This window comes from Bemisia tabaci, chromosome 9 (genome assembly GCF_918797505.1).
Source record: "Bemisia tabaci chromosome 9, PGI_BMITA_v3".
NCBI lineage: Eukaryota > Metazoa > Arthropoda > Insecta > Hemiptera > Aleyrodidae > Bemisia > Bemisia tabaci.
Genome location: NC_092801.1, coordinates 19,299,418 through 19,326,632, shown reverse-complemented (window position 1 = coordinate 19,326,632; position 27,215 = coordinate 19,299,418). Strand labels below are relative to the sequence as shown.

The 27,215-nt window shown below is 40.5% G+C and overlaps 2 protein-coding genes across 2 annotated transcripts in view; one reads left to right on the top strand and one right to left on the bottom strand.

Annotated features, from left to right (window-relative positions):
• Nucleotides 1-27,215, top strand: part of LOC109034801 (coiled-coil domain-containing protein 97) — a 72,052-nt gene that overhangs the window by 25,751 nt on the left and 19,086 nt on the right. The window lies entirely within an intron of this gene.
• On the bottom strand, nucleotides 5,369-15,515 carry LOC109034803 (uncharacterized). Its single transcript, XM_019048153.2, has 3 exons — nucleotides 15,128-15,515; nucleotides 10,830-10,964; nucleotides 5,369-7,718 (listed from the first exon to the last, which is right to left on the bottom strand). Exons 1-3 carry the CDS (start codon nucleotides 15,164-15,166, stop codon nucleotides 6,897-6,899), a joined length of 996 nt encoding a protein of 331 aa, XP_018903698.2. The 5' UTR covers nucleotides 15,167-15,515; the 3' UTR covers nucleotides 5,369-6,896.

The window sequence follows — 27,215 nt, the reverse complement described above, 5'->3', positions numbered from 1 at the left end:
ATGCTCGCCAACAGTAGTGACAAGGTTCATTTCATAGTGAAGGTCGAAACATGTATCTACGTTTAATATCTCGGCTGTTGTTTTAATAGATCGTAGTCGATACATCAAATAGATAAGATTGTATCGATATCGATTGGTTCAACATGTAAACATAGCCTCAAAAGTCAATGGAGACGTTGCATGTGTGAGAAATTTGCCATTTGACTACTGGTTCTTACGGAAAAGTTCGCGAGAAACACGATGGTGCCACTGGTTTTCTCTGAAATCAACTCCCAAGCTCAAAAAAGCTCTCAAGTTGAGGCCAAAATGGAGGGGATATCCCACGCTACCCTGAGAGTCCACCTCTACATCAAGACAAACTCTCCATGCAAAGATAGGGAGCAAATACATTGACAGGGCTGCCACTTTATTTGGGGACTACACAACTGAAAACACGGCAACCCTGCTAATGTATTTGCTCCCTATCTTTGCATGGAGAGTTTGTCTTGATGTAGAGGTGGACTCTCAGGATAGCGTGGGATATCCCCTCCATTTTGGCCTCAACTTGAGAGCTTTTTTGAGCTTGGAGAGTTAATTTCAGAGGAAACTAGTGGCACCATCGTGTTTCTCGAGAACTTTTACATAAGAATCAGTAGTCAAATCGCAAATTCCTCACACCTGCAACATCTCCATTGGCTTACAATCAATTAAGTCCGGTCCGTCTCATCTGGCGATATTCTGGAACAGGTGAAAAGGTGCAGTAAACGAGTTTTCCTTTACCTCTCTCCCCTCCTCTTTCTCTGTTTTTCTTTTCTTTTGCGTTGAACAATGTGAAAACTCGCGCGGTGAAAGAGAATTCTGGCTGGAATTCTGCCAATCCAGGAACAAGCTGACTATCCGGTTTCGCTTTTTCGTCAAGCAGGAGCATCAAATACAGTGGTGCTTTGCGATGTATCGATTGATCTGCCATTTGAACCTATGGAAAAGAATCGATTAATAGGGTGTCCGCAACAAACACCCAAATAATCGATTCTTTACCGTAGCTTCAAATGGGGAAATATCGATAATCGATCAGTTACGCCTCGCCACTGATCAAATATATTTGCATTTTCAAAACACTCGTTCCTTTGAGCACGCGTATTAGTTTTTTGCTCTCGCTTTTTCATCTGCGGGATGCTCTCAGTGTGGAATGTTGATTTGGAGCGTTGCCGGTTTGTGATCAGTAAAGCTAACTTCAGTCGAGCTTAAGATGTATCGTTAGGACTTTTCAGATACAGTGGACTCTCGATAATTCGAAATTGAAGGGAATCGGCTTTTTCTTCGAATTAGCGGGGTTTCGAAACAAAGAGAGTTCGAATTAAAGAGATTCCATGTGGGAAAAATTCGAATTGGAGAGGTTAGAGGAAAGGTGTCATCTGAATTCGAATTATAGAAGGGCAAATGGACGGATTTACGCCAAAAGGTCTTTAGGTCAAAGGTCAAGCTCTTTCAGAGACCCAGGCACATAAACAGTTGACTTCGAATTGTAGTGGGCATGTACCGTCTCATTTCGAATTAGAGAGGGAGGGCCATATTTACTTCCCACACTTCGAATTACAGAGAGAATTTTCGTCGCAGTTTCGAATTATAGAGGGCCGCGCCAGCTTAGAAATTTTAAATTAACGAGGGGAGAAAAATACATTGATTTTCTTCGAACTATCGAGAGATTTTCTTGGGAAACAGACTTTCCTTCGAATCATCGAGAGTCCACAGTAGTGGCGTGGCGCACTTTGTGACATATCGATTTATCTGCCATTTAAACCTATTGAAAAGGATCGATTAACAGGGTGTTTGCAACGAATACCTCAATAATCGATTTTTTACCGTAGCTTCGAATAGGGGAGATATTGATAATCGATCATTCACACCTCGTCATTGTTTGTAGAACAATCCAGTATAGTCGATCGCTCAATTCATATTTTCTGAATTTTAGGACATTCCTTTAAGCTTTTCAAGCATTACATCACACTGTAACTCGTCAGATATTTAGGCACTTTGACCAAAGAAACAAATTGAAATATCTTTAAACATACTTTCCGAGTGATTATGGTAGATCATTTTGGTTTGTGGCACCACAAAACCGCCTATCTCCACAGCTGATTGCAAATATGTTGTTTTTGAAATGAACCAGAAAAATTAGTTCCTAATTGCAACATTTATTCCAAATGCTCTGCAGTATCGGGTAACGCGGATACCCGCATTCCCCTCTTACGCGGAGGAGCGATCGACTAATAAATGAATGGACTACCCAGTATCCACGGATCACTGTATTAAAAAGCATTAGAGCTGTATACAGTCCATTTTCTGATTGATCACGCGATATGAAGCGCGCGTATACACTTCCCACAGTGCGGCCGACGTTAAACGCATACGAGTATAGACGCTATTAGTGGCGACGTCATCATAGGGATTCTCCATTATATCGAATTGGATCCAAACAATAACATTGGCATAACCTCTTTCAATGCTACCAGTGCGAAAAAATCGATATATATCGCTTTTCTGTGACGTTGCACTAATAGCGTCTATTCCGCCGTGCTAAGGAAGAACGCCGTATGAACCTTCAGACGTTGCCACATTTCCTTCAATAAAGACCCAATCTACTGGGAAAATTGTGAATGGTCTTCTGTAATTTTTGCAGACAATTTTGATCGCAATTTTGTCTAAAACGTCTGAAAATTTCTAGGAAAAATACGCATAATCTTTCTCAAAATACATGTTTTATCCGGGGCGATTTGGCAACTCTCGAATGTTCACACGGCGTTTTTCCTTAGCACGGCAGTATTAGCGCCTGCGAGGCTGAAGGAATACTTCATGCATTGCGGCAAACAGTGCGATCGGTGTGAGGCATTCCTCAGCGCCTACAAGACAGCATGAATACTTCTCGCACCACGCCAAACCAGGGACGAGTTCTATTATAGGTCACCGCGTCCATTAGCGAGACATTGGAGGGATTTTAGCGGATTATAGAAGTGATTCTCTCGAAAACCTGTCAATATCTATTGCCAAGCTTTGAAGATCCAAAGATCAGAGCATCAAAATGCTGATTAAATTAATAACTTTACACTTAATACTTAACTTTACTAAACTTAAAAAAGTGACTAAAATTCAAGGGAAAGCAGACTAACAGCAACGGCATCGCTCATTTACACACACATAATTTTGAACGATCTAGACAAGCAGATAGTCCATTTTTGGCAATGCGATTATCTGCTTTGATTATAGGTTATCCGACTCTCCAGATTTTTAGATTTCCTAGGTTTAGGTTTACCTATTTGGAAAAAAAAGAAAAGAAGTACTCATGATAACTATTTACAATATAATTTGACGTGTTTCTGCCAAACCGAACTACGTAAGCCCCGTTATGCATATATTCTAATGGGTCTCAGGGCTCATATCTTAATGCACATAGTTCCGTTTGGTAGAAATACGTCCAATTATGAAAGTGGTCGCTGTACGAGGAACTAAAAGCTGAGGATCGATCCACCTCCAAAATAAGTGCCCGTACTTCAATTTATTTCCGCACTGAAAAAAAAATCTCGGTGTATTTACTAAGAAAAGGGTAAAATTACCAAGAATTCAGAGTTCTATTTGATCCCAGTTTTTTCTTGGTAAAATTACCATCTATGGAATTGGTAATTTTACCGAGAAATCTCGGTAAAATTATCGAATTTTCTCGGTAATGTTACTGGACCTAGGTAAAAACGCCAATATTTTTTATCGACTGTGGTAGAATTACCGAGATAAAATGGCAAAGCTACCGGGAATTGATTATCAATAAAAGCGGTATTCTTACCTGAAAAAAACAGTAAAAATACCGGTTTTCAGGTAAGCTTACCAGTCTGTCTTGGTAAAATTACCTACCAATAATTAGTCAAAAAAGTGAGATGGTGAAGGTACCAACGGACCGTGATAAAAACGCCGAGAATTTTTTTTCAGTGCGTACTAGGGGTTCAGGCCTAGATTCGCACGGCGATTAATCGCCGCGAGTGAAAGATGAAAGCTAATGGAGAGCCTTGATTTCGATATATCGACGTCAACGGATCGAAATCAAGGCTCTCCATTGGCTATCGTCTTTCACTCGCGGCGATTAATCGCCGTGTATATCTTTATCTAGGCCTTTACGCTCCCCGACCGCGTCGGGGTCCAACCGCCCGAAGCGCTTCGCCCTTCGCATCCAGCGGCGAAGCGTGAATGATCGATTATCGATTTTTCCCCATTTGGAGCTATGGTAAAGAATCGATTAATAAGGTGTTCGTTGCGAACACCCTGTTATCGATCATTTTTTGTAGGTTTAAATGACAGATCAATCGATACATCGCAAAGCACGCCACGCCACGCCACTGTTCGCATCCCTTAAGGCGTTATGTGTTGCGCGTCTCTCTTGTGATTTTATATTAAGGAGTAAGATTAGGATGAGGTATGGGTCAAGAACGGAGCTTAACAGTATTTTTCGCACGAAACTTGAGAGTTATTGTTGCGAATTTTACTGCACGGAAATAATTAAATTGCTGATTTAACAATTTTGTAGTTGAAAAAAGCGACCGCAATGCTTCAATGTAGATTTTACAACAACAAATGCTACTTTAACCACCCCCATGGTTAAATTAGCTTTCCACCGTCGTAAATTGTACATTTTAAACATTGCAGTCAGTGTTCGAAACTCACCTTTGAGTTTTAGGAGCCATGTGGCGCATCACGCCCGATTTTTAGGGGCCACATTGACTTTTTGCCTGTATATTACGGCGCATTAAGTGAAAAGTTAGACGTGAGATGTTTTCGTAATAGAGCTAGTAAGTACTGTAACTTAGGGAAGACGGAAACACTAAGAATGAAATCGTGAAGAATAGAAAAAGCAAGCTTTCCATTGTAGTGCTGAAATCATGAGTTTTTTCAATTCAAATAGATTTGTTTTTCTTTCTTTTTGTGACTTCCTGTGAAATTCCAGATCTTTAGGGGACAATTTTTAGGGGTCACGCTGGCGCAGAGCCTTCATTTTTTAGGCGCCATGTCCGACTTTTTAGGCGCATTTGGCGCGTTGGCGCCTGTGAGTTTCGAACACTGATTGCAGTCACTTTTTGTATCATTTGGATTGTTAAATCAGCAATCAATTTGTTTCTGTGTGTCGTAATTTTGACTGATGATGATCAGTTTGCAATACCAGCCAGCCTGTGTAACGAATTCTTGCTTGATGAATAGATTGTCCAGCAATTAGGTCATCATTCATCACCAGGCAAATCTGATCTTCGGCTCCCGAAAATAAAACTACGGAAAGTATGGATGCATATTATTTGAATGCCTCGCCCAATCGGCATAAACCGGGAGAAAGAAAAATTTCATCAAGTAAAAAGAAGTCTTTATATATCAATAACATTTTTTTACAAAGTCTAAAAAAACAGCTTTTTTACAATTTTTAGGTGGGTCTCGAGTGAAATTCGACGATATAATTTTGGAAATAGATCATTGCGAGGAAGTGTAATGATATGACACTGCAGAAAGTAAGAAATTCTTCGATTTCGAAAAAATTAAAAGTAGGCGCATCCCTGCAGAATTTGGAGATCATTTTCTTTTGTATTTTTTAATTTTTTTTAAGGGCAAATTATTTGAATCCCTCGTAAGGGTCTTTTACGAAGTTATACAGTTGAATTTTATTCAACATTGGTCGAACTGTCCTTATGATGCCATGTTACCAGAGGCGGATCCAGCAATGTGGCAACACCGGATTCCCTTCGTTTAAACCTATGTTAAATAATCGATTCTTGACGGAGCACCTGGCCCCTCCAAGAGATATTCCAATAGGTTTAAATGGAAAAAAAAAGGGTTTTGCCAATTTGCTGAATCCGTCAATGTATGTTACGGGCTCCTTTAAACTTCCCTCATTCGCAATGTAAATCAGGAAGGGCGAGGGCCCCATAACGAAGGTGATTCTACGGACGCAATTCTTTTGTGTCCGTGCGTCGTGCGATCAGAGGCGGATCCAGCAATTTGGCAACACCGGACTCCTCCATTTAAACCTATGCTAAATAATCGATTCTTGTCGGAGCGCCTGGCCCCTCCAAGAATCGATACATTCCCATAAGTTTAAATGGAGGAAATCCGGTTTTGCCAAATTGCTGGATCCGCCAATACGTGCGATGTATCGCATCGATTCGCTCGATAATTCAGCTACATGTCATTTTTTTCGAATTTTGAGATCGCACTTCTGTTGTCCGAAGACTGAGGACTTCATGTACCAAATTTGACATAGAAATTCAACGTAATATAGGTGTGGTTCTTTTAGAGGAAAAATATCGCATTCGATACTGTTACTGATACAAATTCGGTACATTATCCTTCAGTCTCGTGACAGCAGGAGTGCGTTCTCAAAATTCGAAAAAAATGACGAACTTACGAAACGAATCGATGCAATGTATCGCACGCCGCTCTGACGCAAAAATGGCAACCGTCGAATCACCACAACCGATCTAAACATTAATTGAATGAAATTTGAAGACTTTTGTCTCGGAACTGCAGGACGTCAAATCTTCCTTAATTTTAAAGTTTCCAGGGTTGAATTTGCGCCAAAATCCTCGGATTTTATTCCTCTATTTATTAGTGGCTCCAAAAACTTAAATTGGAATTTTCGAAGAAAAGGTCACAGAGGTCACCGGTCACAGGTGGACCGCGTTAAGGACTGACTCAAAAAATGGCGTCCCATGAATCACGTTAAGAAGGGAGGGTGAACGTGTTCGCAGTGGGTCCTGCTGCAGTGCTATTTAATTATAATTAAATCAGTGCGCATTGAGTACAGAGAACTTCCATTGGAGTGCAGCCGCGGGTTGTCAGGGCAACGCGTCTGAAGTCGAAGTTTTCCGATGAAGGGATCAACCCGATGGTGACTAGTTAGCGGGGGGTGACGGTGATAAACTTTCCGGTGTGCCTGTCTCACTTGTTTTCTTTTCGCCGAAACCGCCACCACCACCACCACCCTCACCACCACCTTCACCATGCGTCTTCATGCCCCCGCCGGCACCACCACCTTCCCCACCACCTTCCCCACCACCTTCACCACCACCTTCACCATGCGTCTTCATGCCCCCGCCGGCACCACCACCTTCACCACCGCCTTCACCACCGCCGGTACCACGCATCTTCATGGCCCCGCCGGCACCGCCACCTTCGCCACCACCGACACCACCACCTTCACCACCACCACCTCCCGACTTATTCTCGCCGAGGCCTCCACCGGCACCACCACCGGTACCCTCCAACGATTTCTTTTCGCCTTCGGCACCACCATGGGCACCCTCCGTCAATTTCCTTTCGCCTTCGGCACCACCACCGGTACCCTCCAACGATTTCTTTTCGCCGATGCCGCCGCCGGCACCGCCACCTTCGCCACCACCGACACCACCTTCCTTGTTCAGTGACTCCACCCCGTGCATACCACCACCACCGTTCTCCATCGGTTTGGTCGAATTGCTCTCTTTCTCTTTTTCTTTCTCTTTTTCTTGTTTCTCTTTTTCTTCTTTTTCTTTTCTTTCTTTTTCTTTTCTTTCTTTCTTCCTCTGCCGTTTACTTTTTTCCTCGCTCTCATTTTCTTTGTCTGTCTCTGCTTTTTTCTTCTTTGCTTCCTCGTCTCTCTGTCGCCGAGCCTCTTTCTGTCTCCTCTTTTTCTCCTTCTTCTTATTGATTGATTTTCCGATCCCTCTCACCGCCGCCTGCAGGAACAAGACAAATGGCACTGTTTAATGCAACCGGCACGGCTTCAGCATTTCACATTTAAATTTAAATTTAAATTAATTGATTTAAATTTAATTTTTTAAACTCAGCATCTTAAATTTGACCTTTCCGGGAGGGAAAGTTTTACCCAGAACAGACCAGTTCTATGATATCTTTCAAAGTTTTGCCCCCTTCCCTCTCCACCTCCCTCTTTAGAAAATTTAGCCTCCTCCGATGAATTTCATCATCTTCCTCCTAAGTTTTGATATAAATATTCATTTTTGTTCCTTATTGATTTTTCGTTTCATTTTTTCGTTCTGTCAATTGGGATTGCATTTTGCAAAAAGGAGTCAAGAGCATTCCTATGTTGCTAGGTTTGTGCAACCTACATCTTTACAACAAATGTAATTCTGCAAAGTAATTTTCGTCTTGAATTCATGCAATAGTTAATTGGGAGTTGAGATAAAACTTTTTAAGATGATCAGTTTACACGGTAAAAAAAGTTGCACAATCTTAGCGACATTGGAATGCTTTTGGTTCCTCTTTGCGAAATACAGTCCAATTGCCCATTGAGAATCTTGCGTGGAGTGAAAGGAGTAGTTTCTCCTCACGAAAACTGCTCTTGAATCATGATGAGCATACAAGTCATAAGCATTCAAGTCTGATTTTCACTCCTAACTTTACATTCTGATTTTGAAATTTATGAATTTTGAAATCTGATTTCACGGACCCATTTCAATCTTTTACTGCAGAGACTCCGCTTTCCTCGGTCAAATGAATTTTCAGTCAGAAATTCCTAAAATTCTCCTGGTAAAAACGTCACTTGCAATTCGGCGACATAAAAATTTATTACATTTTGCAATGAGAAACCACTATCTCTGACTCTTCCATTAAACTGCATATCTGCATAGGGGAACCAATGACATGTATGCTGTCTCTAAAATGAGCCAGAAATAGTGGTTCCTTATTGCAAAATGTAATCTAATGCAGTTACAGCCCTTTCAGATAACTTTTCCCTCTTCGCCGTATGCGTGAATTGGGGGATTCCCTATCCCAAGTATCAGTGATCACGCATAAGTTGCGATTTGATCGGAGAATGTATCGCGATTGTATCAACGTCGATATTGCAATATTATCGGATAAAAAATTGCGGTTAACTGCAATATCATCGCAACAATTTGCAATAAAATCGCGATTTCATCGGAGGCGATTTATTGCAGCATCATCGAACCGGTATCGTGATAAATTAAGTTAAACTTTCGATTTTATCGAGCGCGATTTCATAGAGATAAAATTGCGACAAAATCGAGGATAACCGCTTAGATGTTGATGAACCTAGCGATTTAATCGCCAAACAATTGTAAAAAAATCGCAACTCAGTTTTAAAATATCGCGTTTTTCCCGTTGAAAAATGGTACTTGATACCGCGCATACAGCATGCAAAAGGGGCAAAGTTATCTGCAACGATCTTGACGCTCCTTTACGAGGGAAACTACGAAATGTGCTGGTGCACGGTAAAAATGAAATTGCTGCTTTAACAATGAGCCCGATACTGACTTCGCTTCTTTTTTTTATAGAGTCCCTTTATACTGAGAGTCAAGACAATGTGAATCCATTTCTGATTGGTTCCCGTATTTTAGGCCGTCACAGTGTCATAAATACATTTTCACCGATCGCAAAGATTATAATGTGGAATGGACCAGGGAATAGACGCTATTAGTGCAACGTCACAGAAAAGCGATATATATCGATTTTTTCGCACTGGTAGCATTGAAAGAGGTTATGCCAATGTTATTGTTTGGATCCAATTCGATATAATGGAGAATCCCTATGATGACGTCGCCACTAATAGCGTCTATTACGGGTTCGGCAAGGAACAAACGGAATGAGAAAAGGAACGGAGGAAGGAATTCGGGAATGGGCCGATCAAAGATTACAAAAAACGTTCAATTTCTGTAATCTTTATTCCCGTTCGTGACTCCATGAGGGGGTGTCGTCTTGACTCTCAGTAATAAAGGGACTCCGCGCGGTATCCCATGTACCATTTTTTGGCGGGAAAAGCGCGACATCTTGAAATTGAGTTGCGATTTTGTTCACAATGGACCACTAGACAAGGTACGAATTTAAGCGATCTGTTACATGTTTCTTAACCAGAATTTCACCTAGAAAACGATTCACACAACGAAAATTACGGAAACCAACTCCTAACGAAGATATTAACGTTTTTATTTCACATTGGTTACGAGGAATTTGAACTGCCCGCTCACAAGAAACTCAAAACTCTACGTGAGTCAAATCGCCCACTACAACGGTTTCAGCAAGCTTCTCAATCGAGCAATGTTCATTTCCCAGCATGTGTTGTTCAAACTATTAGCAATTTGCTATAACTGAGCCAAAGCGTCAAGATTGAGGTTGCCAGATTTTTATATCGCAGAGACTGTCATGATAACGTTTAGCGCGCGATGTGAATCACGTAGAGCATTGAGTTTTCATGAGCGGGTGGTTTGAATTCACGCATCAAGAATCATTAAATAGCTTCGTAAGGTATTGATTTTGGTAATTTTCGTTGAGCGTATCGTGTTCTACGTGAAATTTTGGTTAAGAAACATGTATCAGAATGCTGAAATTCGTACCTTATCTAGTGGTCCATTCGTCGTTTCCAGCACGAAGGAACGTAATTCCATTCCAAGGTTGCCAAATTGACTCGAACAATTAATTTTATTTTACAAAAATGTACGTATGCAATTTTTATCCAAAATTGGTTGGTTTTTTGCTTGGAATTTAGAGAAAAAGCAGGGAAATTTTCTGTCAGAAATGCCCAAAATTCTCTTGATTAATAGGCAATTTGCGAGGGGGAATTTGGCAACATTGAAATGGAGTCACCTTCTCTCGTCCAGGAGACGACGAATTGTTTCGCGATAAAATCGCTAGGATCATCAACATCGGAGCGCTTATCTTCGATCTTGTCACTTTTTTTTTTTTTTTTTTTTTTTTTCTTCTAGCAATTTCATCGCTAAATCCGCAATCTATTTTTTCCGTGTGTTTTTGGAAAACTTTCAACCCATGAACGCTTGCTTCTGACACTGTCTAGTTCTATGACGATAACTTACCTTGCCACCCTCCTTCATCAGCGGGGCGGCACCGGCAAGCAAGAGCGGGGGGAAAGGCGCTCTTCTTTCGAGAACGGCGAGATCAGAAGTGTCATCTTCCTCCAGTCCATCTACACTAGCGACAGCCGCGGCCACCTAATCGAAAATCAGATTTAAAAAAGGGCTCCCGAGTTTGGGCTCTTCAGCGGACTGATCGTTGAAATGGACCTCTAGACAAGGTACGAATTTAAGCGATCTGATACATGTTTCTTAACCAGAATTTCACGTAGAAAACGATTCACACAACGAAAATTACGGAAACCAACTCCTAACGAAGATATTAACGTTTTTATTTCACATTGGTTACGAGGAATTTGAACTGCCCGCTCACAAGAAACTCAAAACTCTACGTGAGTCAAATCGCCCACTACAACGGTTTCAGCAAGCTTCTCAATCGAGCAATGTTCATTTCCCATCATGTGTTGTTCAAACTATTAGCAATTTGCTATAACTGAGCCAAAGCGTCAAGATTGAGGTTGCCAGATTTTTATATCGCAGAGACTGTCATGATAACGTTTAGCGCGCGATGTGAATCACGTAGAGCATTGAGTTTTCATGAGCGGGTGGTTTGAATTCACGCATCAAGAATCATTAAATAGCTTCGTAAGGTATTGATTTTGGTAATTTTCGTTGAGCGTATCGTGTTCTACGTGAAATTTTGGTTAAGAAACATGTATCGGAATGCTGAAATTCGTACCTTGTCTAGTGGTCCATTGGTAGACGAAGCTACAGACTAGAAAAACATAGGGAGTATGGAGCGATCCTATTGGTTGCAACTGTCTGTTCGTAGAGACCAAGGGGGGAAATGATGGACTAACTGTCGGGTTTCTTGTCGGTTGCCGATAGTTAGTCTAATACTCACCTCTTTGTCAGTGTCGTGGTGGCGTGAATTGCAATGTATCGATTGTTCTACCATTTAAACGTATGGTAAAGAATCGATTATTAAGGTGTTCGCTGCGAACACCCTATTATCGATCTTTTTCCATAGGTTTAAATGGCATAACAATCGATTTATCGCAAAACACGCCACGCCGCTGCTCTATGTCCATTGCAACCACCCGCTTCCGCCAATAGGATCCCTCCATATCCCTTCTGTCTTCTTTGTCTATAGCTTTGGCTATCAAGTTCAACAATCAGCCCGCTGGTGGAACCCATTTTGTGCACGATCGATACATGGACCTCGTTAATAAAGGATGTCAAAGATCCCTAAAATGAATCCCACGTATCAGAAAAATTGGCAATCTGCAAAGCTTAAACCAATTTTGACCCATTTCAATGCTACTGAAACGAATTGCAATAACAAAAGCGCCTTCAATTAGTAGACAGACAACATACACAACATTCCGACGCAGTAGCAATAATTTGACCGCGCTTAGCAGAAACGAACCAAGCCACACCAGCATTGCCAATAGTAACCGGGCAATTTAATTTCTTACAAGGGAACGTTTGTGCGGATTCTTTGGGATATTTTAAGGAATTCGTTTTGTATTATGCAGAAAATTCACTGAAATTTGCACAAAAATTCGCGCAACTGTTTTTATGTAAAATATTAAATTACTCTGTTAAATTTGGATATAGCTGATGTGGTTTGATTCCTGTCTGCTTGACAGGGTCCACCTGTGACCGGATCTGTGAAAAAGGGCCTTTTCTTCAAAAATTCCAATTTAAGTTTTTGGAGCCACTAAATAGAGGAATAAAGTCCGAGGATTTTGGCGCAAGTTTGACCCTGGAAACTTTAAGATTGAGGAAGATTTTAACGTCCTGCAGTTCCAAGACAAAAGTCTTCAAATTTCATACAATTAATGTTTAGATGGAAGTAAAAAGGTTAAGGTGATTCGACGGTTGCCATTTTTTGCGTCAGAGCGACGTGCGGCATATCGCATCAATTCGTTCCATAATTTTAGCTACTTGTCATTTTCTTCGAATTTTGAGATCGCACTTCTGTTGTCATGAGACTGAAAAATTCATGCACCTTTGACAAAGAAATTCAACGTATTAGAGGCAGGGTTTTTTCATAGGAAAAATATCGCACTCGAGTGCAGTTTCGATATCAGTATCGAATGCGATGTTTTTCCTCTAAAAAACCCCTGCCTTTATTATACGTTGAAATTCAATGTCAAATTTGGTACATGAATTCTTTAGTCTCATGACAACAGAGCAGCGATCTCAAAATTTGAAACAAATGACAAGTAGCTGAAATCGTGGGACTAGTCAATGCGATAATCGCACGTCGCTCTGACACAAAGAATGGCGTCCGTCGAATCACCTTATACTACTGCCGTGCTAAGGAAAAACGCCGTATGAACATCCGAGAGTTGCCAAATTTCCCTCGATAAAACAAGTATTTTTGACGAAAATCATGGACATTTTTCTTTGAAATTTTCAAATATTTTGGATTAAATTGCGTACAAAATTTTCTGAAAATTTTGGAATAAATTATGCAAAATTTTCTCAGTAAATTCGGTTTTCATCGAAGGAAACTTGGCAACGCCTGAAGGCTCATACGGCGTTCTTCCTTAGCACGGCAGACTAGAGTCCCTTTATACTGAGAGTCAAGACAATGCGAATCCATTTCTGATTGGTTAACCGGATTTTAGGCCTTCACAGTGTCACAAACGGGAATAAAGATTACATTTTCACCAATTGCAAAGATTATAATCTGGAATGGACCGAGGAATTTCGGGTTCGACAAGGAACAAACGGAATGAGAGAAGGAACGGAGAAAGGAATTTAAGAATGAGCCGATCAAAAATTACGAAAAACGTTCAATTTCTGTAATCTTTATTCCCGTTTGTGACTCCATGAGGGGTGTTGTCTTGACTCTCAGTATAAAGGGACTCTACCTTACACTAGAGTCCCTTTATACTTAGAGTCAAGACAATTCGGCTCATGGATGTCACAAACGGGAATAAAGATTACAGAAATTGAACGTTTTTCGTAATCTTTGATCGGCCCATTCTCAAATGCCTTTCTCCGTTCCTCCTCTCATTCCGTTTGTTCCTTGCCGAACCCGTAATTCCCTGGTCCATTCCAGATTATAATCTTTGCAATTGAGGAGGGTTCCGGAAAAAGGGCCCATACCGAAAAATCGCGTTGTGAGAAAAACGTCATTGAAGTTTTCATTACTGTGTTTTGACCGCGAAGAGACTTCAAAATTCAAAATGAATGTTTCATACAAGGATTCATATATCCTAGAATGAAATCAGAGATTGGCAAAAGTTGCAAATCATAATTGGACTGCGAGAGGAATTTTTAAAAAAATTCGATTATGGGCCCTTTTTCCGGAGATCCACTGATGGTAATCGGTTCTTGTGACTAAACTAGTTAAAAGCACAATTGAAACAAAAAGAAAAAGTATTATCTCTTCTAAATAACATAAAATAAATAGCTGACATCTTTGGTGGTCTGAAAACTGAAGCACTTTCCACCACAACATTCTGTCATTGACTTGAAAATTTTCCCCGAGACGGTTTTACCGGATAAAGTTTGGTAACGTGACCGTGCAGTCTTTTTAATTTGGCAGATGCCTTTACTCTGTTTGTTTTTTACCTGTTACCTGTTACCTGTGTTTACCTGTTTATTTTTTTACTTTTATGACGCTTTAATCTGTCATTATTTACAATGTTACTACCACTCTCGGACATTGCGAAAATATCATCAACGAATAGAGACGAACAACACGAACTAACTTCGCGAAAAAGGAAGAGAAATCCTCTGACACACACTAATATTATTAATATTATTCTGCGTGTTATTATTTGTGGGTGCCACTGTTGACATCTTGATTAACTCGGAAATCTGCATTTACTGATTGCAGCTAGTGATCAGTGCATTCGATGTATGTACAAAGAGGGGCTGTTATCAGTCGGATCGCTATCTGCTGGCCGGGGCGCTCGGGTCTCGCGTCATATTCTAGATGATACCCCGTTCATAGAGGTATTTAGTGGAAATCCCACGCCCGGAAAAGTGGTCGTGTGGCTTTAAAAATTGGCGAATCGATACGAAACTTTAGGCACATATAGTTTAGGGCACGGGCAATCCATTAATGCGTTCTCCGGAAAAAGGGCCCATACGCCCATGGGCCTTTTTTCCGGAACCCTCCTCAATTGGTGAAAATGTAATCTTTATTCCCGTTTGTGACACTGTGGAGGCCTAAAATACGGAAACCAATCAGAAATGGATTCAAATTGTCTTGACTCTCAGTATAAAGGGACTCTACTATATATGAACGGTATAAGAAATGTCTCGAACTTACTTACCAAGAGCGCGCCGAGAGTGGCCCACGATTTGAGGTGCATCCTCACGGCGATGCGACGAAACGGATCTCCCGGTCTTGCAGGAGGTTTAATCGGATCGGAGTCGATTTTCGGCTTTTAAACGGGCGCGCGTGGCTGTTTGCCCAATTGTGCCGCCGGGGTCACCCGCGCTCCCCGAAATCCCGATGATTTAGGCGCACCCGAGCGCGCTTTGACGCTTGACGCCAGCCGAGAGCGCAAATATTTGCGCTCGGATCACGGCCGGCCGTTCGCTCGAGCGTTTCCGCCAGGAGGGATCAGGGTGGGAATTTTCCTATTTTCCGAGAATCAGTGGCGTAGCTAAACATTTTCTCGGGTGTGGGAGGGTCTACGTTCAACATTTTTCGGGGGATGCACTGGAAAAAAACAAAAACACATTGGAACTAGATTCCAGACCCTCTGAAAGAAAAACGATTCGATTCGAATCGACATGAAAACCGATCAACCTTATTCAATCGATTTATGAGGTTCGTTCGAAAAGCTGAACATGACGAAGATTCCAACGAATTTCGTGGATCGATTTACGAGTATTCGATCGATCCACCGCTATCTGCAAACTGAATATTTGCAGAACGAAGAGGAATCTGGCCATGTTTTTAATTTTCGTTCGATTTATATCCATAAAATCCATCGTCTCCTCACTGGAAAAAAACACATCGGACCTAGAGTCCAGACTCTTAAAACATCGACTGGAAAAAATACTCTTGATTCAATCAGAATCTAGCTTAAATCAAGAACCAAGCCTCTTAATTTAAGCGGATTTCGTTTTGATTCAAGCAAAAATCCGATTGAATCAAGAATATTTCTTCTTGTCAATGTTTTCAAGAGTCTGAACTCTAGATCTAATGTGTTTTTTTTCCAGTGTGGGGCGTGAAGTGCATTATTCCTGCAGGCTGGTTTGTGAAATTAATAGACAAAGCGATAAACAAAGACGACTTAGGGAGTATGGAACAATCCTATTTGTTGAAACGGGTGGTTCATATAGACGAAGGGGGTAAATGATGGACTATAACTTTAGGCTCTCTCGGTGGGTTGCCGTTGGCAATCGTGACGAAAATAGGTTGGATCTTGTATTTAGTTAGAATAGCCGTATAAAGGATGGTAATCATAAACTAGTATTACTCAGAATTTAAGGTTGAATGAATCTAGAAAATCTGTCGAACATTAACACAAGGCTGCATGAACTGAATTGTATTTTATAGAACAGAGCTTTGACCCACTTCGCCCACGAAATCTACGCAATATTTTTTAACTGTCACAACTTGTCCATCGTTTAAGTCCGAGAGTCTTTCGGAAAAATGTCGTAAAATTGGATAATTATCAATTGGTGTGTCTGTAGAAGCGTTCCTAATTAGACAGATCGAACTAAGCAATTTTTGTTTAAATCGGGCAACGTCCAGAAATCCGGTCCCCAAGCAAAGTCGCAAAAAAAAATCGATTCTAACTCATAAATCAATCCGCATTTTCGCGATTCACTTTACTGGTCGAAGGAAAAAGGATCATAATGGCCATCTCGCCGAGCCTGTTTTTTCAATTTTACCTCGCTCAGGAAAAACGCCGTATGAAACTCTAGACGTTGCCAAATTATTAGTGACATACCGCGAATTTTCTGGAAAACTCTGGCATTTTTTCTTCGAATTATTCAGAAAATTTAATGCGCAACTAAATCCAGCGCGCTTGAAAATTTTAAATTAAAATGGACATATTTAACGGGAACCAGTCGAACTGCATTTCTTGTTGCCTAATTTTCCATCATGTTTAAGTTTGATTTAAAACAGAGGATCGAGCTTCATGAAACCTTTGATTGAACTCTGTAAAACCCTGGATTATGAAGAATATACACACTGAAAAAATCTCAAATTTTGGTGTTAATTCCACAGTTTTCTTTTACAAAAATGAAACCAGAGGGGGAAAATGAGCATCGTCTCATTTTTCTATACATTCTGGTTAACCCTTCCAAGCACACATAATTTATTTTTAAAAATAGTATTTTATCGTTGCTAAATTGGCAACGTCCGATTGTCCATACGACGTTCTTAGCAAGGTATAGAATTCGCTACGAGCAGGCGATTATCCCGCAGTTTTAGTCGTCAGTTTTGTAACCGTCTAATCCGTAATCGAACGGCTTTTCGAAGAGCGGCACAAATGCTTCGTAATTTATGCGGATCTTACGTTTTTCTTCCCCAAATCAGTCGACTCTCCGCCGTGTTTTCCAATCGATTTTCCCGATTATTTTTCCGAGCGGGGTTGTTGTTCGCTCTTCGAGTGATGCTAAATTTAGGCGGGTCGGCTTGGACGAGACGCCGAAAAATTTCTCCGCGTGTCATCAGAGATCATTGGCTCCTCCGGACCTCGCGACCTTTTTCTAGAAGGGTCCGTAATTATTGATTTTGCCGCACCTATCTGGACGTTGAATATTTTTCTCGAGTGAGTGAAGGGACTGTCCAAGAATGACGGCACGCTCCACAGGGTGATCCAAAATTTCCGCTTCACACTGGAAAAAAAAAAACACATTGGATCTTGAGTCCAGACTCTTAAAAACATCGACAAGAAAAAATACTCTTGATTCATTCGGATTTTTGCTTAAATCAAGAACCAAGCCTCTTAAAAGCGGATTTCTTTTTGATTTAAGCTTAAATCTGATTGAATCAAGAGTATTTTTTCTTGTCAATGGATCGCAACACTGGGAAAAAAACACATTAGATCTAGAGTCCAGACTCTTAAAAACATCGACAAGAAAAAATACTCTTGATTCATTCGGATTTTTGCTTAAATCAAGAACCAAGCCTCTTAAAAGCGGATTTCTTTTTGATTTAAGCTTAAATCTGATTGAATCAAGAGTATTTTTTCTTGTCAATGTTTTCAAGAGTCTGGACTCTAGATCCAATGTGTTTTTTTTTCCCCGGTGCACCAACACCAGTCATCGCCTCTGTATCTTTTGAAAAAAGTTGAATGGAGACTTGGCATTCTGTGGGCACCCCTAGGTCCGCAAAGAAAACGACCACAGGGACCCCCAATGATTTTAGGAAGACCTCCATGAAAAAGGCAAGAGCCCTAAGGGTTGTAGGGTAGGAGTGGTAAGGGGATTTTGGATCACCCTGTATAACTCGGTTCTTTTCCTGAAATCGTCTTTCATGTTTCTTTGGATCTCAACTACAGATAGAGCATCGTCAAAAGGACTATAATTGGACTGCATTTTGCAATTTGGAACTATAAATTCTGGCTCCTCTGGAAAAAAATTTATGTGCATAGGGAAACTAATGACACATACGTTGTTTTTAACCGAGCTAGAATTTTTAGTTCTAAATTGCAAAATGTAGTCCAATCACGCCGCGCTAGGAAACACGCCGTATGAACCTTCGGATGTTGCCAAATTTCAGTTGATGAAAACTAAATTTACTAGGAAAATTGTGAATATTTTTCTTCAATTTTTCAGACAATTTTGTTCGCAATTTTATCAGAAACATCTTAAAGAAAAATACGCGTGATTTTTCTCCAAAATACATGTTTTATTCGAGGCAATTTGGCAACTCTCAAATGTTCATACGGCGTTCTTCCTTAGCACGGCAGCATTATTACACGACTTAAAAAAATTAAATGGAATACCCTAGAGAGAGATCCTCAAAAGGAATTGCAATGTTTTGCCACTGCAAAAAAAAAGAAATAATAAAAGAAAAAATTCCATGATATGTTCTAGGAATAACCATAAATGCAATTTTCAGGGTAAAGGGGGGGAAGGGGAGGGGATTCCAGTACTGTGTGGTAAAGTTACGCGTAATTTGAATTCAATCATACCGTGGGGCAATTAAATAATTTCACAGGTTTTTTTCAATCAAGCAAAAACGTACGTTCAAAGCAACTCATCAATTTGTCGCAGCAAGTTTAAATTAAGCGACTTTAGCGTCGTAATAGAAAAGAGACAGTCGGGCTACAACGCTTTTCACGAGTAGGATGAAAAGGAAAGAAAAAGAATCCCTTTTTCTCCCTGTAGTGTTTGACGCATCTACTTCAAATGAGGAGACTTTAACGCAGCAATAGAAAAGTAAGCGCCTGTCTACAACGCCGTTTATGGAAAGGATGAAAAGGAAAGAAAAAGAATCCCTTTTTCTCCCCGTAGTATTTGACGCATCCACTTCAAATGAGGAGACTTTAACGCAGCAATAGAAAAGTAAGCGCCTGTCTACAACGCCGTTCATGGAAAGGATGAAAAGGAAAGAAAAAGAATCCCTTTTTCTCCCCGTAGTATTCGACGCATCCACTTCAAATGAGGAGACTTTAACGCAGCAATAGAAAAGTAAGCGCCTGTCTACAACGCCGTTCATGGAAAGGATGAAAAGGAAAGAAGTATTCCTTTTTCCACCTCTCTCTTCTTCTCTCTCCTTTTCTTCTTCTCCCTCTTTTACTTATCCGTCTCTTTCTTCTTTTGCTACTTCTTTTTCTTTTTAAGCGCTCAGCCGATAGGCGGCGCTTTTTGATTTCGATTTGCCACTAGAGCTCTAGTATAGTAGGGCGCTCAAGCGGTCAAATGGCGCACCAACTCATCGATGCACGGAACGTCATTTAGGAAAATTTATTTTTTGATTACCTCATAATAGCTCTGTGAATACGATTAAATGCAAATTAGCGTGAGAAATAAATAACAGTCCTAAAACTCTCTTCGCTATGCGGTTTATAGTTATTCTATAATTACTTTCGAAAGTTCAAGATGCGCGTTCTGATTTCCGAAAACTTTTCCACCGGTGATAACTTTATTCGGAGACCTTAGTAGAATTCGCTTACATCTAGGTTATGTGTCTTTGACTTATTTGTCTTTGGCTCTGGCGACGGTAGGTAGTTGTTACGCGTTTACGGTTTCCTTGGTAACCTTTGTTTGCTATCAGCTGATGTCGAGTAGTATGACTATAGGAAGCTCCAACCACGGCATTCTTCGAAAAAAGCGCGAAAACTTATAGATTTGAATTTTCAAATTTTAAGAAAAAAAAAATTCTATTTAAGAAAGCTTTAATTTAGTTTCTGTAATTTAGTTTTTAATAAAAATTCTGAAATAAAGTAAATATATATTGGTTTAAAAGTTGAATATTTCTTCACTTCAGGCAGACCCTCAATGCTGAGCGCTTCTCTAATACCAACGTATTAGAGCTTTCCCGCTTGTTTTTTCTTCTTCGTCTTCATCCTCCAACTTTGAAGACGACGACCTAGGTAAAAAAGACCCGAGTCCGTCGCCGTTAGATACACAGGAAGAAAGATTGGGAAAACTTTTCGGAACCGCGAAGCGCTCGTAGGGGTTCGGCCGCATAGCAGCCTAATTATTGCAATTTGTCGACAAAACGGTAGACAAAGGAGACAAAGGGAAAGTAAAGCGATGCCATTGGTGGGTGCGAGTAGTTGTAATGGACAAAGAAGGTAAGTTATAGACTAACTAACGACAACCCTCCGGAGATCCTTCTCTTAGTCCATCATTTTCTCCCTTTGTGTATAAGAACTACCGGTTTAAACCAATAGAATCGCTCCATTTTCCTCTTGTCCTCTTCGCTTATCGCCTCGTCTATGAATTTCAAAAAATATTCAGTGGGCTGATCGTTGAAGTCGATAGACAGAGCTATAGACAAAGAAGACATAGGGAGTATGGAGCGATCCTTTTGGTTGAAATTGTTGGTTCCTATAGACTAAGGGAGGAGATGATGGACTAAGGATAGGGTCTCTCGAGAGTTGCCGTTAGTTAGTCTAATACTTACCTCCTTTGTCCATTGCAACCACCAGCTTCCACCGATTGGATCCCTCCATATCCTTATTTGTCATCTTTGTCTATGGCTATATCCATCCATTTCAAATATCGGCGGGTTGATTGTTGAAATCAGTAGACAAAGCTGTAGATAAAGAAGACAAAAGGGATATGGAGGATGGCCAATTGGCGGAAGCGGGTGGTTGCAATGAACAATGGAGGTAAGTATTAGACTAACTAACGGTAACCGACAAGAAACCCGACAGTCAGTCCATCATTTTCCCTCTTAGACCGTAAGAACTAAAAGTTGCTTCCAATAGGATCGCTCCGTATACGTACCTTTTGTTTTTTTTCTATAGCTTTGTCTACCAATTTTAACAATCAGTCAGCGGACTGATTATTGAAATTGATGGACAAAGCGATAGACAAAGAAGACATAGAGAATAAGAAGTGATCCTTTAGGTGGAAACTGGTGGCTCTTATAGACTAAGGGAGAAAGTGATGGACTAACTATCGGTCTCTCGTGGGTCGCCGTTAGTTAGTCTATTACCTATCTCCTTTATCCATTGCAGCCACCCGCTTCTACCAATAGGATCCCTCCAAATCTTTTTTGTCTTCTTTGTCTATTGCTTTGTCTATCAATTTCAATAATCAGCCCGCAGGAGACGACAGAGACCTCTTCGTTATCAACAATCAAAGCTTTGTCCACGCGGATGTGCGTTATCGACAAAGCAAGAAACCCACGTCACTATCGATCCGTTATCTCATCGATCGAATCCAAAACAATGCGTAACTCAATTTTCACGTGAGCCCTCGATAGCATAGTACCCAACGGACGATAGGGCTCATCTTGAAGCAGAGTTACGCCCTCCGTCGGCGGACGCTATCAGGTGCCAATTAAGCTCGGCCCATTAAGCGCTTTAACGGGGTGATCGGAGGGAACTTAAACTGAAGCGACGAATCGCGGGCGAGCAAGGGCGGCAGCGAACGCGATCGCAATCACTCCCTGCCATCAATCCATCAAAATAATCGGTATCATTGTAGCTGTCGCTATTAAAAAACGCATAAAACTTGGCTACTGAACCCGGCGCGGTTGAGGCTCTGTATAAATTAACCGTTGATCGGTCAGCCGCGCGGTCGCCGAGTCTCCGCTTTTCGAGCGGATTTTGCGGTTGAATATCGATGCACTGAAAAAAAAATCTCGGTGTTTTTACTAAGAAAAGGGTAAAATTACCAATAATTCAGGGTTCTATTTGACCAGTTTTTCTTGGTAAATTCCATTTATGAATTGGTAATTTACCGAGAAATCTCAGTTAAATTATTGAACTTTCTCGGTAATTTTACTGGACCTTGGTAAAAACGTCAATATTTTTTATCGACTGTGGTAGAATTACCAAAATAAAATGGCAAATTTACCGGGAATTGATTACCATTAAAGTGGTATTCTTACCTGAAAAAAACAGTAAAAATACAGGTTTTTATGTAAGCATACCAGTCTGTCTGGGTAAAATTACCAATAATTGGTAAAAAAAAGTGAGATGGTAAAGGTACCAACGGACCTCCGTAAAAACGCCGAGAATTTTTTTTCAGTGCGATCCAGATCGGTTCGCGGATGAAATCGAGAGATCCATTTAACGTGGCAACACACGTTTCGAAGCGTGCTAATGAACGAGCTTTAAATAGTGAATCACGGCTTCCTGCGCGGTGCGGTCGATTCGCTTCCTGCTCTGCGCATGTGCAATTGTGCACCGTGCATTCCCGGCCCGGGATGCCACCAATCCCTGCCTCCTCCGGTAAAATGATGCAAGGTGTCTACTCTTGACCTTGCCGCCTGGCCGGCGTCATAGCTTGTCTCTCGCCGGGGATTATTGAAACATCCACGGCTGTCATAATAATTATAGGTGCGTTTGGGTGTGGTTGCAGTTGTGAACTAGAGACAAATGGGGGCTTTTAATTAATATGATGACCAAGGCGGAATCTTTTACTTTCGGGGATGTAACTCTTTTCGCGGGCTGTGGTATTGCGTAGCTCCTCTGTCGCAAGAGCGTACACTGGAAAAAAAAAAAAAACACATTGGATCTAGAGTCCAGACTCTTGAAAACATTGACAAGAAAAAATGCTCTTGATTCAATCGGATTTTTGCTTGAATCAAAACGAAATCTGCTTAAATTAAGAGGCTTGGTTCTTGATTTAAGCTAAATTCTGATTGAATCAAGAGTACTTTTTCTTGACGATGTTTTCAAGAGCCCGGACTCAAGATCCAATGATTTTTTTTTTTGTTTGTTTTTTTTCAGTGTATCTCTATTTCCTCATGACCCAGCGAGCCGACTATTGAAATTGATAGACAAAGCGATAGACAAAGATGACTAACTGAAAATGAAGCGATCCTATTGGTGGAAGCGGGTGCGGGTTGTAATGGACAAAGGAGGCAAGTAATATACTAACTAACGGCAACCCACTACTCACGAGAGACCCTACAGTTAGTCCATCATTCTTCCCCTTAATCCATGACAACCACCCGTTTCAACCAACAGGATAGCTCCATACTTTTCATGTCCTCTACGTCCATCGCTCTGTCTATCAATTTCAATGATCAGCCCGTTGGGAAGCATCCCTCGCTGGAAATACGGAGAACAGCGGGCTGATTGTTGAAATTGATAGACAAAGCTATCTAGGGGCGGATCCATCAATTAGGCAACACAGGATTTCCTCCATTTAAACCTATATTAAGTAATCGATTCTTGTCGGATCTTTTGGCCTCTTCGAGAATCGATACATTTCCATAGGTTTAAATGGAGAAAAAAACAATGTTGCCAATTTGCTGGATCCACCAATGAAAACTATAGATAAAGGACACATCAGGGATATGGAAAGATCCTATTGGTGGAAGCGAGTGGTTGCAGTGGACGAGGAAGGTAAATAATAGACCAATTAACGGTAATCCACGCAAGACTCTACTGTCAGTCCATCATTTTCTCCCTTAGTCCACAGGGACCAACCACATCACCCAATAGGATCGCTCCATACTCTCTAAGTCCTCTTTGTCCGTAGCTTTGTTTATCAATTTCAACCATCAGCCCGCTGGACTCACTCGAGATACGGCCTTGTGTCAGAGGGGCAAAGATTTGTCTAACGTGGTACCAAGAGTGGAGGAAAATCTTCGACTGAAAACCTAAATTTGGGTAGTATGTATCTCTTAAGTTTTTCGGATCGTGAAAGTCGGAATAACAATGAAGAAAAACGAGGGAGGAAAACGGATAAACAAAGGCTAAAAATACAATACTAAAAACCCGAGACGTTTCGACTCAAAACTGAGTCATTTTCAGTCGGAAAATAGATTTAAAATTAAAAAAAATTCGAATAAAAAACCTGAGACCTACACATGTTGGTGGCCAGATCTGAGAGAGAGAGAGAGAAAAAAAAACCCCCTGAAGTCAACTTAAGTAAACCTGAACTTTAGGTTTTTTTCTCGGATCTCGGCCGCCAACATGTAGATCTCAGGTTAGACCCGAGGGCGGTATCTTTGTTAACAGGTCGTAGAAAAATGGCGAAAGTTTAGAAATATATTCAGAATCAGTCCCCGCATAGACTTAGCGTATCTAAATCATTGATCTTCTAACATTGTATAGCCATCGCAGTCAAATATAATGTCAGAGCGGAGCAGATTCAGTAGCGTGGCGTAAATTGCGATGTATCGATTGTCATGCCATTTAAACCTATGGTACAGAATCGATTATTGAGGTGTTCGCTGCAAACACCATGTTTATCGATCCTTTTCTATAGGTTTAAAAGGCATAACAATCGATACATCGCAATTCACGCCACGCCACTGTGCAGATTCCAGCGGAAGTTCCGGAATCTTCCCCTCTGAGTCAAAGCAAGATGAACTCTCATCAATCATTCAAGAAAATACATTCGGAGAAGGTCAACTGTGGAAAATTTCGGAATTCCTTCTTTGTCACCACTTTCATTATTTTTTCCCATCTCCCGGTGCTGCAATTTAAATATTTAATTACTTCGATAAGGGTTAATACGAGTTCCGCGATTAGTCCTAATAGGTTCAGTTAGCGCGATCGCCTCGCCGATCGGTCTTATTTTTTATTCGTCACCACGGCGAAATTCGAGGAATTCTGTAAATTTAGCAATCTTCGCTTATCCTCTTTTTTCATGTCCTCCGTTTGAAGAAACCCCGAGGCCGTTAAGTCCGACGTAGTGTTAAATCAAAGCCTGCAGAGGAAAAAGGGAAATCATTTTCTATATTCTGCCAAGCTAAGGAAAAACGCCGTATGAGCCTTCAGGCGCGTTGCCAAATGTCCTGTGAAAAAAACCCGAATTTCCAGGTGAACCTGTGAATATTTTTCTTCTAATTTTTCGGATAGTTACTGTCGCAGTTTCTTCCAAAGTTCCTGAAAATATCAAGGAAAAATGGACATGTTTCTCCTAAAAACTTAACATTTTCTGGGAGGAAATTCGACAACCCTCGATTTTTTGTACGGCATTCTTTCTTAGTATGGTAGTGTTGCTAGTAGCCGTCTCGCTCATGAGGAAAATAACAGCCGATTTACAACAATATCCGTTAGTTACATAGAAAAAAACGGCAAGAAGAATGTTGAAAGAAGAAGAATAAATAAAAAGTTGAAGAAGAATAAGAAGGAAAAATAGTGTATTTTCTTCGGAAAATACACTAATAAGAGGTAGATGAAGAAAAAAAAAAAGTTACAGCAGAACTTTTGCGACTCAGTTTGTGACATTGCTAATCTATGCCAGAGGCAAATCCAGCAATTTAGCAACACCGAATTTCTTCCGTTTAAACCCGTGCTAAATAATCGATTCTTGTCGGAGAACCTGGCCCCTCCAAGAATCGATATATATCCATAGGTTTAAATGGAGGAAATCCGGTGTTGCCAATTTGCTGGATCCGCCAATGACTGCTCGTGATTTATTGTTATAAAAGAAAACCAGCTAATGGTTTTTATTGAATTTTCAGTGAGTATTCTTCCGTCACTCCATAAAATTCACAGAAATTTGCAAGGAAATATTCTCGGGTTTTTTTTTTACACGACCAAACATATTCGGGCACTTTTGAAGGTTGGAATGAAGGATTTTATTTTCCATGTTCAGCCATTGTATTTTTCCGATTTTGTTGCGCTTGGGATTAATCGAAAAATTAAAAAAAAAAAAGAAAGATGTGGATATTTCCTATCAAGGAATGATTTAAAATCTAATTTTGTTTTCATTGAGGGAAAAGGAACATCAGATCAGAGATTTAGATCGTTACGAAGGATACAACGCTCGATTAATGTCGGAGGTTGTCTAATTCATTTTATATTCACACATTTGCTTTACATTTCTCGTATGATTCAATATTCTTCCTGAAGTTTGGCAGCAATGCTGTGATCATAAATAATGTAGAGAATTCCGCTTCGAGATCGTTCGTCGACGTAGAATGCACGTTAACGCGAAATAGTTATTTAATCGGCATGTTTATCTTTTTCAACTGGTTAATAAAGCGTCATTGATTTCAATTCAGTGCTCGTTATTCTCATCTCATACTGTTAGTTCAAATGTTGCCCATGTTTCAATAAGCTACTCCCAAAAATTCAGCCTTTCGCTTGCACATCGCAGCACTCAGTTCCAATTTTGCGAAATTCAAGGAGAAAATTCTTGGATGATGAATCTGGAAATATTCTGTTAACCGTTGTCGCGCCCATGTAAATTAAGCGTCTTTAAGCGTCAATACGGCTGCACCTGCAAAAAAAATTAAGAGATGGAAAGGAAAAAATAATCCAGTCCTTTACAATGCATTGTTATATACGTGTTTTTATCATGACCTCCTCTTTAGGTAGATGTGCTTCATTCATCGCTGTCCAATTATCTTAAAGATGACCGGAATGATTTTTGCGAGACTGGAATTCCTTTAAAACACTAAGGACGTGCTACCGTGCTAAGGTAGAACACCGTAAGAGCCTTCACAGGTCACCAAATTTCTTGTGACAAATTACGAATTTATGGGAAAATTTGTAAATATTTTGCTCCAATTCCTCAGAGAATTTTTGTTTGTATTTTGATCTACATTGCCTGAAAATGTCAAGGAAAAATATTCAAAAGTTGCTTCAAAAATAAACATTTCCTCAGAGAAAATTCGGCAACATTCGCATGCTCATAATGCGTTTTTCCTTAGCATGGTAGTATGGTTGTCTCATGTGTAGAATGATCCTGGGCGGTAAATTCAAAGGGATTTTCTGTCTATCCGAGCAGAAATATTTTTTGTGTTAGTTTTTGTCACAATTTAGTTTCAATCGCTGCCGAAAAAATTCCTAATATTAGACG